Here is a 16617-nt window from a genome sequence, read left to right as displayed (position 1 = left end):
CACATTAAAACATTTGCATCTGCTTCTTCTCGTACCAGACAGCAAAACCAAGCCTCCAATTTAGCCCCTCTAAAGCTTCAAAATAATTCCACTGTATGGAGACTAGTCAGTGTTACACAGATTATCCACAAATTCATCAATACTGCTTTCATAACCTGCTATTAATCTCTTACAATCTGCAATCCCCGTAAACATGAATTCACAGGTTTACCACGGATGTTTACAACGGAATTGATGTTTTACAACGGATAAATTCCATGATACTTGCTCTCCCACAAGACCAATTTTAGATAGTTTTTGTTATCTTTAGCCAGCATGCACCAGCATACTTTGCCTTATATTGAATATCATCTGCCATTTTTGGCCCCTTTCTTATTAATATCAGAATTTTACAGCACCTCTAGAGAAATGACTGGGCCTATTTCACTATCACTTTGGTATTATTTTACTTAGTTAAAAATAAGTGAGTGGTGCTGAATTAAGAATAGTTGCTTTAATATTGCAATGACTTCTAGTCCACAGAGAAACTTTGGAAAAAATAACTCCAAGAACTAATACTTTTGTGCAGTATATCACTTGCATGTTTCTGAACACATTATACATGCCTTTTCATAAAAGAAAGCGGTATTAACCAATGATGAAAATTCTTCACAGCCAACCAACTTGACTGAGCATACTATGATTGTGAAAATATTAAGGTCCAATGCAAACAAGAATGAATGTATTATGACAGAAAGGTGACATCTCAAACTAGATATGCTAAACAGAAATATAATAATAACTTGCATCTTCCTCCTGCAAGCTGCTGTTTCAAACACATGGGGGTGGAAAAAGTGAACACCATAATGGAGCTGAAAATAGGTCACCGACAAAATTTCTTTTAAATTTGAAAGAAAAACAAGAGAATAACTGTGAGATGTGAGATTCCAAAGAGCAACGTATCATGAAATGTATCGAGTGATAGGATCTGCGAGAGGAAATCATGACTAATAATCACTGAAGATCGAGGTAGGAGGAGTGACTAAAACTTAGCCAGGATGAGACCAAAAGGACAAATGAAAGGAATACTCTTAATGTCCCAGATGCAGTCGATGGAATATGGAAGCAAAGTGGCTTAGCTTTATTCGTAACGTAGAGCAAGCATGAAATTTGGTTTCCACAGTGGCTGGAGGTGGGTGATCAAACAGAGGATAAGGAAAACATTGGACTATGCCAATAACTTTGTAGCTTTAGTTTTGATATCATTTTAGTAGATTACATTTGGATGCTAGTGAAAAACCTAATATGACCTAAAACCTAATCAGCATAAAATTAAAATCACTAATGCAGAATCCCAGATTTATACATCACCTAATATCAACTATTGGCCACTAGTACAGAAATTTAATTTTTCTTTTAATATAGTTAGATATAGAATCAGTATGTTGCTTATAGTGAAGCCAACAAAAACTGGGTCTAATGGGTTGATTGTAATGCATTTTTCTTCTTAAAACTTCAAAATTTTTGCAAGGCACTCTTAAGAAAAAGCATGTAAATGTTTACAAATTGTCACTTCAATAATCACAGAATGCTGCAGCACAGTAACAAGTTATTTGTCTGATCAAGCCTATTCATCTAATCTAGAAACTATCCAATTCCCTTCAAAACTGGCCTTGAGTGTAACTATTCTTTGTAGTATAAACCAATCACCCCCCACTTGACTATCTAAAGACTGCAACAATTTCCACTCTTAATTTTTCATTAGCGTCAACAACACTTTCAAATGCTGTAATTTTATTATAGCTGTGTATTTCTAGTTCTGAGCTAATTTATCACACGGAGTGGAGTGGTGCTATGGCATTTTTTTGTTGTTGCTGAAGGTCAATTATACAAGATTTAAATACAATGTTAACATATATTTATATTATGGTGCCACCAATTCATCTAATGCTTTTTGGGATCATTGTTTGAAGGGTGAACAGTGGTGAATAGCATTATTATAGTTAATTAGAATGAAAAACAACCTTCAGAAAATAAAAGCTAGATACAATTTAACTTCCTGGTTTTGGCACATTGTTAAAGGCATATCCCTGCCACTTAATGTACAGTTCAGGACAGGACTTGAAAATTTCTAAAGATGTAACGTGGAGAACATTCTGACTGGCTGCATCACCATTTGGCATGGGGGTGGGAGGGCTGTGAAGATTGGTACTGCACAGGATTGAAGTAAACTGGAGAGTAGCAACAAAATTAGTCAGCTCCATCATGGATACTAGCTTTTGTAGTACCCAAGGACATCTTCAGGAACGGTGCCTCAAAAAGGTGGTGTCCATTATTAAGGATCTCCACCATCCAGGACAAGCCCTCTTCTCATTGTTACCACCAATCTGTAAATGACAGTATTCCTGAGTCTCCACCCAGGACCTGCGTGACTGACAGTAGTGAAAACTGAGCTACTGACATGATGAAGGAATCCCTGAACACTGCCAGAGATGGAGGATCTTCACTGCTGCCCTAAACACCAGTGGCATAATAGGCAGGAGGTTACTTATTATTATTTTGTATTTGCACAGATTGTCATCTTTTGAATATTGGTTGTTTGTCAGCCTTTGCATTTAGCTTTTCATTGATTCAACTGTATTTCTTTATTCTACTGTGAGCCCCTAAAAGAAAAAGAATCTTAGGGTAGTACTGTATATGGTGACATATACATACTTCGATAATAAGTTCTCTTTGAACTTTAATTATTTATTATTATCCTTATGTTGACAGATTATAAATTGTCTGAGAGTGAGATTCTGTTGAATCTTCTTGGACTCTCCCTCCTCTGAAGGTGTTCTGTGAGTAGACTTTTATAATTTCCAGTTAGCTTTCATGTGGCTCAATTTTAGGCAGTCACAACAGATGCAAATAGTAAAAGATCACAGGTTACCAAATACACCTTTATCCAAGTTTAACAATGCAGACGAGTCCAACTTTCTTTCCATGAGTATTAGCCTTTCAGGTTCTGCTCTTCCAAACTGGACAAATGCAAGGAAATTTGAATGAATTGATACGAAATACAAGTCCAGAGGTCTTAATCTAGCAAGCATCACACCAAATAACCCTTTGCCACCTTCTTATAGCTTCTGCCCTCTTCCTTTCCAGTCTTGATTAAAGCAGTCATATTGACTGCTTATTCCTCTCCACAGATGCTACCTGACGTGCTGAGTTCCTCCAGCATTTTGTGGGAAATTTGAAACGTGTTTGCTAACAATGGAATGTTCATGAAAGATACCGTACATTTCTTACTTCAGTAGAAACTAATATACTTCAATTTCAAAAACAGGAATCACCCACCTCAAGAATATCTATTTTTGATAAATATGCAGTTATTTATTCTAGGCATAGGTTTAGAAGTCATTGTACTTGGCACCGAGAAACTATGTAAGTGCAAAGTATTTTGTTTACGTACCAGAAAATACAAAATTTACCAATTTTTGCAAACTATTTGTTATACATAAAGGAAATTAAGCACATTTTGGCATTTAATTGCAATATATTTTTAAAACATAAACACTCCTTGATGCAAGCTTTGCACTAGACGGATAGAAGTACTACACACACACCTGCGAACAGCCTCTAGAAACAAATGCACTGACTATTTTGACTGTTCTGAGTAACTGAGATGACGACTATTAGATAGATCGTGCTTCTATTTTGCAGCGAATATTTAGCTTGTTCAAGTAACTACCTGATCTACCTTTCCCCTCTCCAGCTTGGAGGCGGAATAATTAAAGATTAAGTATTTCTCATTTTTTTTAAGAAAATGCTCTGAAAAACCTGTTGCCCTCTGAACCATTTACCCAGCCCTCCCACTCTGCTTGACACCGTGCCTCCTATGAGTTCTTCCACCATTCCAAATCTATGAATTTCCATTCAAGGAACATCACCTTTGCCACAGCAGAAGTCAATCACTTCCGAGACCCGTCCCTTACCTCAAAGCCCAAATTCTGCGTGGCTGCTGCCTCCACTGCCAGGCGCTAACCGCCGCTCTCCACTTTACCGGGGAACTCCGGTGGCAGAACGCTTCCGGTGGAAAAAAAATCCTTCAGCTGGGAGGGGGTGTGAGGCTAGCACACTGACCTCACTCACCGGAAGTAGGGAGGAACAAGACGGGGACTGCACGGACCGCTCTGATGCACCGGAAGTTGGTGCTGACTGTCAGGAAGCGGGTGTGGGCTGTGCGAGGTGAACAAACCGGAGGCGTAGTCAGGTTGTTGTTGAGATGCGATGCACCATGTGCGATAACTGGAGCACTGTGGCGGAGATCTTCCTCTTCTTGGAAGGCTTCAGCGCTGAGGCAGAGCAGATCCGGTGTTTTTGCAGTAGGGCCTTTGTGCAGTAAGTCGATGGTGTTGGTGTGTGGCTCGCGATTACTAACCGTGTTGTGGTGGGTTCTGACGGTAGAAGTGATCCGAATAAATGTTTTGGGTGTTATATTTTTCGGTGAGTGGAAGAAAAACGATTGTTTAGGTGTCAAAAATTACAATTTTATCGATTTAAATGAGGTTCAAACTGAGGTAAATGAAACGATTGCATTCGATCGCCAAAAGATTATTCAGAGCCCGGAGTTTTCAGTGTCTCGCATTCCAATTAAAAAAAAGTTTCTGGAACATAGTTCAGTATCTTCTCACCTGAGTTATTTGGTCAAAACACTCTGCCTTTCTGATCTATAAGGTATATATGTATCGCTTCAAAATTTCTCCGACATTTAACAATGAATGACATGTTTTTGTCTACTGGTGACCTCAGAGTTTGTATTTTAGCTCGGTGAGTTGTATCAGTGGATGACATGCCTCCCTATCCTTTTTGCCGTGACGTAGAATCCCCATTAATGTCAGAATCTTGCTGGATGTAAATGTGGGGCTGAACCCAACCTACCTCTTGATTCAACAATTGGAATATTAAAATTGCACATTTTAAATGTCATCACGCAGCAAAACGTTAGTATTTTCAGAGAACTAATCTTTTCTCATCAGAATTGTATGATGTTGAGCTCCATCTTTGCCCAATTATTGAAAAATTGTTTGCCTCTGGTGCTGAAAGAATTCAAATCAGTGGGGTAAATTCCCAAGAAAGCTTGATAATATGTATTTTCCGCAAGATTGTTAATACTATCTACAAAGCAAATTAAAAAGGCAAGTAAAATAAGAATTTTCAGCCATTTCTGCTTTTATTGGACTTCTTGGGAATGGTGCAGAAATGTTACAGTTTTCCATATATACAGACTGCTTGCTGAGATAAGCATGATTTGTAGAACTAATTTTCAAGTAGTCTAGTCTCACTTAGGGAAAACCATAATTCTATAAATATATTCTTTTGTTTAAAGGCTGTCTTCTAGTTTTTAGTGCGTTCTGTAAATGGATCCCTTTAATCTATGCTCGTCCATGTTTCTAAATTTTTTCATCATAATCTCCCCCCCCCCCCCCCATTAGGACATTGCTTCATTGTGCAAGAACACTTGAGACTGCTATAGGCATTGGTCATTAAGATACATGTATCACAAGATCTGATTTGGTATTTCTAACCAGTCCTCCATCTGGGTTTTTTAAAAATGCCTTATTAAAGAGTTAACTTCTGGATTTATACAGTTCATCTAGGTATGTGCCTTGTCTTATGATGTGGGCGATCATGGTCTTTCCATGACCACGATTGTTCTTGGCAAATTTTTCTACAGAAGTGGTTTGCCATTGCCACCTTCTGGGCAGTGTCTTTACAAGACGGGTGACTGCGGCCATTATTAATACCCTTAAGAGTTTGTCTGCCTGGTGTCAGTGGTCACATAACCAGGGCTTGTGATGTGCCCCAGCTGCTCCTATGAACATCCACCATGTGCTCTCACATGACCTTGATGGGGGCAGGGGCTAGGCAGGTGTTACACCTTGCCCAAGGATGACCTGCAGGCAAGCAGAGGGAAGGAGTGTCTTACACTTCTTTTGGTACAGGTGTATCTTCACCCCAAATCTAGGTATGAAGAGTTCTAAAAAAATTCATTATCATAGTTATACAACACAGAAACAGCCCATTTGCTTCAACTCATCGATGCCAATCAAGTTAACTACCTGAGTTAGTTCTATTTGCCTTTGTTTGCCCTATGTCTCTACAAATCTTTAAATTTCAGAGTGACTGTTTCAATCATGTACATTATGTGATCACCTTAGTTTTGACTATTCAAGTTTTGTTTGCCACCATTTGGTAAATTTTGCACTACTGATGCCGGGAAAAAAAGTCCCTTGTACTACAAAGTGGTCGTAGTGTTCCTATATACAGGTAAAATCAGGGTGGTGCAGATTTGTTCAATAGCCCGACCTTTGAAGTGAATTAGATGTTCTTGAACTTGGTGCTGTTGGACTTCAGGCTTCTTTGCCTTCCGTGCAGTGGTAGCTGTGAAAAGGTACTCTTGCCCAGATGGTGCAGATCTTTGATAGATTTTGGCTTCTTGAGGCAGTACCTCATATAGGTAAAAAAAAAACAGTGGTGGGGAAGGATGTGCCCATCGTGTATTCCTGATGTTTTTTGTGTTCATACTCATTCGAGCATGCTGTACCAGGTCATGATGCTTGTGACGTGCTAAACCTTCCTTCAGCTTCAAAAATAAGTAAGCAACACTGGCACACCTTCCCAGTGATGGCATCTATGTACTTGGCCCAGGGCAGGTCATTTGAAATATTAATTCCCAGGAATTTAAAGGTGCTGACTCTCTCCACCACCAACCCTTCCCCCCGTTTGCCCTCCTGCTTCCTGAAGTCAACAATCAGTTCTTTAATTTTATTGATGTTGGATCAGCTCCATTGAAATATATGGGTTGGGCAATACCTGTGTCCCCTTGTTTAAATGGAGAATTCAGGATACAGGCACAGAAAATTGTCCTACCATTGAATTCCAGGAGTTCTATATTGAGTACAACTGGCTTTCCGGTGACTGACAACTGACAGCAACTTCAGGACTTGCACGAGGTCTTGGATGGAAATGCTGAAGTTGCTGACAGTCCACCCCCACAAAAACAATCAGAAATGTGCTTGCAGACAATAACAATGAGATTAGAATTAGAACGTGCCATAAACTTGCTTTGACATATGCCTGCATTTAGCTTGTCTTGAATTTCTTTCAGTGATCGAGAGCTTTATCGAATGGGATTAAAAGGAACATTTCATACCAATGAAATTAATGGAGGTAAATCATTAAATATTTGATTTAAGAATAAAAATTGCTTGCAATTTCTCTATTTTTTTTTCCCAGTAGTGTTTTTGTTTTGGTGCCTTTTTCAAGTTACTTTTTAGGACTTCTGGAATGTTCTTTTTGTTAGCATGATGTTAAACAAACTTATCAGGCATAGAAACAGAAAATGCTGCCACATTCTTTGGAAAAAGAAACTCAAATATTTCAGGTTTGAGATCCTTATTCAGGTTTATAAAATCATGAGGGATGCTTTTAATCAGTAAAGGAGTTGAAAACTGAAGGTGTATGTTGAAGGTGAACACAAAATAATCTGCAGATGCTGGGGTCAAAGCAACACTCACAACATGCTGGAGGAACTCAGCAGGTCGGGCAGCATCCGTGGAAAAGATCGGTCGACGTTTCGGGCTGGAACCCTTCGTCAGGACTGTAGAGGGAAGGGGCAGAGGCCCTATAAAGAAGTTGGGGGGAGGCTGGGAAGGAGAAGGCTGGTAGGTTCCAGGTGAAAAACCAGTAAGGGGAAAGATAAAGGGGTGGGGGAAAGGAGGCAGGGAGGTGATAGGCAGGAAAGGTGAAGAAGGAATAGGGGAAAACACAATGGGTAGTAGAAGGAGGCGGAACCAAGAGGGAGGTGGTAGGCAGCTGGGGGAGGGAGCAGAGTGACATAGGGATAGGGGAAGGGAGGGGGAGGGAATTACCAGAAGTTGGAGAATTCTATGTTCATACCAAGGGGCTGGAGACTACCTAGATGGTATATGAGGTGTTGGTCCTGCAACCTGAGTTTAGCCTCATCATGGCAGTAGAGGGGGCCATGTATGGACATACCTGAATGGGAATGGGAAGCAGGGTTGAAGTGGGTGGCAACCGGGAGATCCTGTCTGTTGTGGCGAATGGAGCGGAGGTGCTCGACGAAGCGGTTCCCCAATCTGCGTCGGGTTTCACCGATGTAGAGGAGGCCACACTGGGAGCACCGGATGCAAAAGATGACCCCAACAGACTCACAAGTGAAGTGTTGCCTCACTTGGAAGTACTGTTTGGGGCCCTGAATGGTGGCAAGAAAGCGTGTTGTGAATGTTGAAGATGAGAAAGGGACAATTTAAATAGAAGCTGAGGGACATTTTTTCCACACAGAGTTTGGTGAGTAAATGGAATGAGCTGCCAAAGGAAGTTGTAAAGGTCGGTCCAATTGTAATATTTAAAAGATGTTTGGACACATTTATGGATAGGAAAGGATTTGGGGATATGAGTCAAATGTAGATGTGGGACAAGCTCCAGTAGACATCTGAGTTGGTATGGATCAGATGAGCTGAAGAGCCTACTGACTGCTATACAAATCTGGCTGTTAACTACCAGTTTTTAACTGTTGTGATTAACAATATGATATGGGTCATTTGCTTTCTTTTAGTGAAATTGTATCTTCACCTGATATTCAATTTTCATTGTTTTAATTTGGGTTGCAGAGAATCCAGGGAGTGCTTGGCTAATTGAATACACAGTTGGCTTGATTGCATAAAGCAAAGGGTGATGGTAGATGATTGTTTCTCAGACTAGAGTCCCATGACTTGGGGGTCATGCTGGGCCCATTGTTGGGTGTCATCTATAGCAGTAATTTTGATAGGAATATACAAGGCATGATTAGTAATTTTGCAGATAACACTCAAATCGATGGGATTGTGGACAATGAAGAAGATTATCAAAAATTACAGTGGGATCTTGATCAACTGAGTAAGTGGGCCAAGAAATGGCAAATTGAGTTTAAGGGTGTTGCATTTTGAAAAGCTAAATCCAGATAGGGCTTGCACAGTGTACGGCAGGGCTGAAGGGGAGTGTTGTAGATAAGAAGGGTATTCCAGAATAAGCACAAGGTTCACAAACAGTGGATTCACAAGTTGGCAAATGGTAAAGAAGGCATTTGACATGCTAGCCTACATTAGTCGGGCATTGAGTATTAAGTTGGGAGGTCATGGTGCAGGTGTACAGGATGCTGGAGGAGACACACGTCTTCAATTTGGTTACCTTGCTATAGGAAAGATGTTATTAAACTGAAAGGAGTGCAGAAACGATTTACAAAGATGTTGCAGGGACTTGAGGAGCTGAATTTAGGGAGAGGTTGAATAGGCTGGAACTTTATCCCTTTGAGCATTGGAGACTCCAAGTGATTTTATTAGAGGTACAGTGGATTCCGGTTAATTGGGACACATCAGGACCAGTACAGTTTGGCGTAATTAAGCTGCTTCGCCCAATTAGCCCAAGTTTCATGAAAATAGTTAAAAAGGTAGAAAAAGACAAACTATTGTTTAGCTGAGTAACGAATTATGTGTTTAAATGAGATACAGAACAAATCAAAACACTACCAATACTATGACAGTACTATAAAACTGTGTATTAGTTAGTAATAAATATCAGCAGAGGAATTCATACAGTGTAAGCTGCCATTTTGATTAACTGTAAATGAACAAAATCAGTGCAAGCAGAGGGCAACTTTATTCTGGCTAGCGTCAAATCTTTTTGTGGCCCCTTTACAAGGGTCTGAAATTTTTTTTAATGTCAAAATAAACAAAATGATCAAAAGTCACTGCTTTTTGAATGGATAACACAACAGATGCTATTTAAAAACTGTTCACTCTAAGCACAGTGCAGTGTCTAATGGCCACATAAGTACAAGTGACTAATGCTGGTTAGAAACTGTTTGACAACAGGCTCCTGTCACAATTAAGCAGTATAGTGTCCCAAATGAACGAAGGGAATTCTGACTATCCTGATTAGTCTTTGTTCTTTCAAAATCATTCCAAAAAATGGCTGCCCCAAAGAACTAATGGCCCAATGAACTGGAATCCACTGTATATAAATATTGAGGAGCATAGACAGGGTGAATGCATTCTTCTTCCCCCCCCCTACCCCCCACCCCCCCACTTCCGAGTCGCTACAAAGAACTAGAGGGCATATAGATTTAATGTGAGTGGTGAAAATTTTAAGAGGAGGTTGAGGGGCAACTATATATGTATTTGGGCCACATGCTGGTTTAGATGGGGCATCTTGGTTGGCATGGACTACGCATGTGTGTGACTATAGCAATATTTGCCAATTTTTTTTAAAAAAAAGTTTGAAATGAGCTGGTGATCTGATCTAGAAATTAGCAGTAAAAAAATTAGTAAACAACTTGAAGGTAATGTTTTCCTACCCATAAACTATCTGTGCCTGTAAACTTCTGCACTTTGTCATTTATTATTAGTTCTTTCCAACGTTGGCCTGCCGAAATGGTTATCTCATAGATGGTAATCTCTTAGTAAATTAAAACCATTGTCCCACTTCTGCCCACTTCAGGAAGCCAGTGATGACTTCATGTGTTCTGCAGCTTTCTGACTCTCAATCACATGCTAAAGTTCTGGTTCATAGAGGCTTTTTTAATTGTTATTCAAATGAAATAAAAATTTGAGTTCTCACTTGCTGAGTATTTCTAGCATTTTCTGCTTTTATTTCAGATTTCCAGCATCTGCAATCTTTTTGTTTGTTTTGATTATGACTCTTACATTAACTGATTTTAGAACTAGAATTGTAGCATTGGGCACCACAGAACTAATTTATACACAGCATTCCATTGATTGTTACCCTTGGCTTCCTTCCACTGTGCAAACTTTGGATTCAGTTTATCATTTTATCATGAGCTTTTAATTTGATCTGCCAAGTAAGCCTTGTCAGATGTCTTGCCAAGATCTTACTGAGATTATCAAAAACTTTAACCTTATTGCCCTACTTGTTACCTCTCGAAAGATTAATCAAATTACTTGGACAGTAATCTCTCCATACTTGTGCCATGGTAGTCATCTTGTACCATCTCTTGGATGTTTCCAGTAGTACCCCAACTGTCTTTAAATTGTTATAGACAATAGATCTGTACAAGTGGCTTTATGAATTTGGGACCACATTTATAACCACCTTTTTTCTCTTTCTCTCACCATTTGAAACAAGGAGGTTGGCATCAAATACTAACAGCTCTGTCACAAAATGCTTTTGAGAGTTACTGGAAGTACTGACGTCAAACCTTTTTTAAGGAAAAAAAGAAAAAGAGAGTATCCAAATTTAGACTTTTTTCCTCTTAATAAAAGGGAGGTGCTACATATTGTGAACCTGCAAAGTCCTCATTATACAGAGAGGAGGACAATCCATGCAATTGCCCCATTTGGGCAGTCCTACCATTTTTCTTTCAGTGAATATATTTCCTCTGAATTTTTATCATTCTACCTGTGAGTGTTTCCAACTCTAGCAAGGCTGGTTTTTCTTTCATCAGATGTTATGAAATCTATAAAAATAGTCCCAATTGCTAACAAGAGAGACTCTGCAGATGCTGGAAATCCACGCAACACATACTAAGTGCTGGAGGAACTTGGTGCTGGCAGCATCTATGGAAAAAGTATAGTTGACGTTTCGAGCCAGTTGCTAATTTCTTGTCAGTTTTTATTCATGTCCATGTTAAGCATACTTAATTGTGATTAAGTATACTTAAGACTCAATTAATCCTACCTGACATTATTTGACACAAAGTTTAAAACTGCCCCTTGTTGGTCTTGCTGTATACTGACTTCTATGGTTTCTTAAATAATATTAAATTATCCTTTAAGGGTTTTTACCTATTGGTTAAGCCAGGGGTGTCAAACTCATGTGAGGTCACAGGCCGGATTGGGCAAAATGCGACTTCATGCGGGCCAGATCCGTTGTGCACACGCAAACGCATGTGCGCGTGCTCCCACAGCTCTCATTGCCTTCATTTTTTCAATCTGCTCTCATGTGTCTCAGTCTCTGCTATAACTACAAAGTGTTTAACTTTACGAATTTTGTTTCTTATGAAGAAGATTGCCTAGCAAGCATTATTTTTATGATTGGTATTAACTTACAGTCGTAGGCTACAAGAAAGTTGTGATGAGAGAAAGAAAAAATGATGCTCTTTTGGCTAATATTGTTTTGGGAGTCACACCCTTTCCATTAATAAACCATTTGAAATCAGATATTAGCAGACACAAATGTAGACCTAACGAAACAAATTGTAAATGTAGGCAACACAACTGCACCTATTTTTTATTAGCCTGCTTCCAGCAATCAAACTCAGACAATGAACACGGTTAGCCTCTAATTTTTATTGAAGTGATCACATTTGCAATAATAGAATAGTCAGAAAATGAATGAATCACAATTATGACACTCAATATTTCATAATGCGAAGACTCCCGGTAGCGCTCATGGAGTGAAGTTGCGTTCTTGACTCGCTCCATTACCTCTGAGTTTTTCTTCTTATGATCAGCTATATTTTAATTAACCATTAAGGCACCGACTCTTACAATAATTTGAAACAAATTGGGCTCTTTGATAATCGGATGCGTTTAAGGTCTGCTATGTCTAAGAATGGAAAAAACAGGAAGGACGGCAAACCTCCGGGTAGACCGAAAGGTACCGATTTCCCTCCGACTGAACCACCAGTGACTTTGAAAGCTATATCGGAGCTAATTCAAAGGGAAATTTCAACCTCTGTTACGGAGCTGATTCGTGAGGAAATTTCAATTAGTTTCCAGAAAATTGCTGATTCAATCGAGAAGATACAAATATCTATTACGGAACATCAGTCGGCTATATCTGATCTTCAAAAATCCACGCAACAAAGTGAGCACAAGATGGAGAAAATCGAAGAAAACAATTAATGTAATGAAGAAGAAACTCGACTTTCTGACCTTTAAAAACTCTGACTTAGAATCCAGAATGCGACGGCAGAACCTTCGAATGATTGGGGTGCTTGAAGCTGTTGAATCTGATAACCCTATGAAGTATTTTTCTCAACTTTTAAAAGATGCATTTCCTACTGTATTTCCTGACCAACCACCGTTATTGGATCGTGTTCACAGAGTTCCATCATACTCGCTTAGGTCAGATAAACCTCGACATGTCATTTTACGTTTTCATTACTTTCAAGACAAGGAGAAACTGTTTCGTTTCGTTCGATCTAAAGGTTACATTGATTTTCTGGATCTTAAGTTCCGATTCGTGGAGGATTTCAGTAAACTAATCCGGGATCAACGGGATCGTTACAGATCTGTGATGTCGGAACTCTACAAGATGGATTTAAAACCAGCGCTGCTCTACCCTGCACATCTAAGGATTCGTACGTCGGATGGAGCCCTCCGTTTTTTTGAATCTCCATCGGATGCCCAGAGTTATCTGGATCAATTTTCACCTTCAACATCTTAATCGTAATTTTTAACTATCTCCGTTGATCAAAGGTTGTGAATTTGTCAGTCTTAGTTTTTTTTTTGTCCTATATGGGCAGAAAAGTTTATTTTTGATTATTTAATATGGTTGCTAAACTTTCTTTTTTAACTGCGTCATTCCTTTCTTTTTCCCAGGGGATTCTGGGTGGCTATTCCCTCACCGTCATTTTACGTATTTCCTTTGTGGCCTTAAATTTTGTAGTTTTTTAAAATCTACTTTGTTTTGTAGGTTTTCATAACTAGTTTATGTTAATAATCTCATTTTTTTTTGTTTTGTTTACTTATAGGGTTTGGGATTTGTTGCGGTTTTTTTTATATTTTCTGGCTTTTACTCTGTTATATTATGTGTTTGTTTTAATTGAGTTACCTTTTTCTATTCTCTTACTGTTTTATAATTAGCTGATCTTTTTTTATATTTACACTTTTTTTAGGGAGCGTATACCAGAAGTCATGGGGGTAGTTTTAGTGCTTGCTTCTTTCGGGCTGGTCTGCGTTAGATTTAGCCTTGGGGTTATGGGGTGGGGGGTGGTGGGAGGGGCTTCACGTTTTAGTTTCTTTCTTCTTGGGCTATGTACATTATTGAAGTATTGGTTGCGTTCTTCTTCCCGGTATCTCTTATTTGTTCTGTTCCCTTTCCGGGTTCGTGGGTCGAGCCTATCGTCAATCCTCCTTGATGCGGGTTGACTTTAGGGTTTATGGAGTCTATTATAATTTTGTCTCCTGGAATACTAATGGTCTTAATCATCCTATTAAAAGGAAAAAAGTTTTTAAAGTGTTACGGAGACTTAAAGCACAAATTTTATTTTTACAAGAGACCCATGTGCGGAGGGGGGACAGACTACGTTTTTTTAAATTCTGGAAGGAACAACAGTTTCATTTGAACTCCAATGCTAAGATTCGAGGCATCTCTATTTTTATAGACTCCTCAGTTACTTTTATACAACATGATATTATTTCTGATCCGAATGGTAGATTTTTATTGGTTAGTGGTCTACTATTTAATAAAAAGGTAGTTCTGGTTAATGTTTATGCTCCTAATATGGACTGTCCGGAATTTTATAAATCATTATCCAATCAGTTCCCGAATTTGAATGAGTTTTCATTGATCTGGGGTGGAGATCTTAATACCTGTCTATCTCCAGCTTTGGACCGTTCGGCTCCTCTACGGACCTTACCTAATAAATCTGCAACTTTGATTAATTCATTCCTCTCTGATTCTGGGTCGACGGACATTTGGCGTTTTTTGCATCCTCAGGAAAAAGATTTTTTTTTCACATGTTCACCATTCCTATTCAAGAATTGATTATTTCTTTATTGATTCTCGTCTTATTTCTTCAGTGATTAAATGTGATTATGACTCTATAACCATTTCGGATCATGCTCCACTTAAGCTTTCTATTAAAATTCAGGCCAACACACAAAATAATAGACAATGGCGTTTTAATTCGCTGTTGCTTCAGGACTCGGACTTTGTTAACTTTATGAATGACAGATTGATCTTTTTTTTCCAATTAACTATACAGAGGATATTTCTGTGAACATTCTTTGGGATACTTTTAAAGCTTATATTCGTGGTCAGATTATCTCGTATTCTACTGCTTTGAGGAAGAAGCTGAAACAGGAGGAGTTGGCAATCGTGGACAAGATTAAGGAAATTGATAAGAAATATGTTATAGCTCCTTCTGAGAAGTTATATAAACAAAGAACTGAACTTCAAATGGAACACAGTTTATTACTTTCGTCCTTGATTGTAAACCAATTAAAGAAAACAAGAAGTGAATTTTATGTACACAGTGACAAAATTGGCAAACTGTTGGCTAATCAACTGAAGTCTAATTATGCTAAATCTCAAATTAATCAGATTTATAACCAAAATGACCGACTGATACTTGATCATGTGGGGATTAATCAAACTTTCTGTGATTTTTATTCTTCCTTATATCAATCAGAGTCTCCTCGAGATTCTAAATATATGAATGATTTTTTAGATAATCTAGACTTCCCTGAGATTTCACAGGATATGTCTTCTATGTTAGATACTCCCATTACCACGGATGAGATTAAGAATGTTATTTTCTCTATGAATTTGGGGAAAGCTCCTGGCCCTGATGGGTTTACCGTAGAATTTTATAAATGTTTTGCACCTTCATTAATCCCTTGGCTCTGTAGGGTTTTTGAGGCTTCATTAAAACTTGGTAAACTTCCTGAATCTTTCAATAGAGCGTCACTCTCTCTAATATTAAAGAAGGATAAAGATCCTGCTCAATGTGCATCTTATAGACCAATATCTTTATTAAATGTTGATTCTAAAGTTTTTTCTAAGTTATTAGCAAATAGATTAGAAAAAGTACTTCCTTTTATTATTTCGGAAGACCAAACGGGTTTTATTAAAGGTCGTTACTCTTTTTATAATATTCGCACACTGTTAAATATTGTTTATACTCCCTCACAAAATGTTCCTGAGTGTGTTACCTCTTTAGATGCTGAGAAAGCTTTTGATAGAGTAGAATGGCCTTATTTATTTAAGGTGCTTGAAATGTTTAATTTTAGCTCGAAATTTATATCCTGGATTAAATTGTTATATCATTCTCCTGTGGCCTCGGTCCGTACTAACTCTCTAAGCTCACCTTTTTTCCCTCTTTTTCGAGGTACTCGACAAGGGTGTCCTCTTAGTCCTTTATTATTTGATATTGCATTAGAACCTCTTGCAATTGCCATTCGAGAATCTCCAAATATTACTGGGATGACTTGGGGCTTAAAGTCCCATAAAATATCACTCTATGCTGATGACTTACTTTTATATATTTCTAATCCCCAAAAATCCATCCCTGCTGTTTTAGAGCTATTAGCACAATTTGGTCTTTTTTCAGGTTATAAATTAAATCTTAGTAAGAGTGAACTTTTCCCAATTAATAAACAACTTCCCTTATATCATAACTTTCCATTTAAATTGATTAATAATTATTTTTCATATCTTGGGATTAAAATTACTTGTAAATACAAAGATTTATTTAAGATTAACTTTTTACCCTTAATTGACCATATTATTCAACTTTCATCTAAATGGTTTCCTTTATATTTAACTTTGATTGGTCGTATTAATGCAGTTAAGATGTTTTTTTTGCCAAAATTTTTATATATATTTCAGGCATTACCAATTTTTGTT

At 38.2% G+C, this 16617-nt stretch overlaps 2 protein-coding genes across 8 annotated transcripts in view; one reads left to right on the top strand and one right to left on the bottom strand.

Moving 5' to 3' along the window:
* Nucleotides 1-4092, bottom strand: part of tmem68 (transmembrane protein 68) — a 58048-nt gene extending 53956 nt beyond the window's left edge. Inside the window, exons 1-2 of one of the 4 annotated variants that reach the window (XM_072254844.1) lie at nucleotides 3957-4090; nucleotides 2912-2999 (exon numbers count right to left, since the gene is read on the bottom strand). The gene's annotated coding sequence lies outside the window, so the exon portion shown is untranslated. Of the gene's footprint in view, nucleotides 1-2911; nucleotides 3000-3956 lie in introns of all 4 variants that reach the window. The other 3 variants (XM_072254854.1, XM_072254864.1, XM_072254834.1) reach the window with 3 other exon arrangements.
* Nucleotides 4093-4164: 72 nt separating this feature from the next.
* The window catches only part of tgs1 (trimethylguanosine synthase 1), a 56939-nt gene continuing 44486 nt past the window's right edge, over nucleotides 4165-16617 (top strand). For 2 of the 4 annotated variants that reach the window (XM_072254810.1, XM_072254803.1), the window contains exons 1-2: nucleotides 4165-4362; nucleotides 7133-7194. In XM_072254810.1, coding sequence (XP_072110911.1) covers nucleotides 4247-4362; nucleotides 7133-7194 — 178 coding nt within the window. In that variant the 5' untranslated portion in view covers nucleotides 4165-4246. The other 2 variants (XM_072254823.1, XM_072254814.1) reach the window with 2 other exon arrangements.

The sequence above is a fragment of the Mobula birostris genome, chromosome 1 (assembly GCF_030028105.1).
Source record: "Mobula birostris isolate sMobBir1 chromosome 1, sMobBir1.hap1, whole genome shotgun sequence".
Taxonomy (NCBI): Eukaryota; Metazoa; Chordata; class Chondrichthyes; order Myliobatiformes; family Myliobatidae; genus Mobula; species Mobula birostris.
Note: the sequence above shows the minus strand (reverse complement) of the source record. Positions and strands in the feature narration are given on the sequence as shown.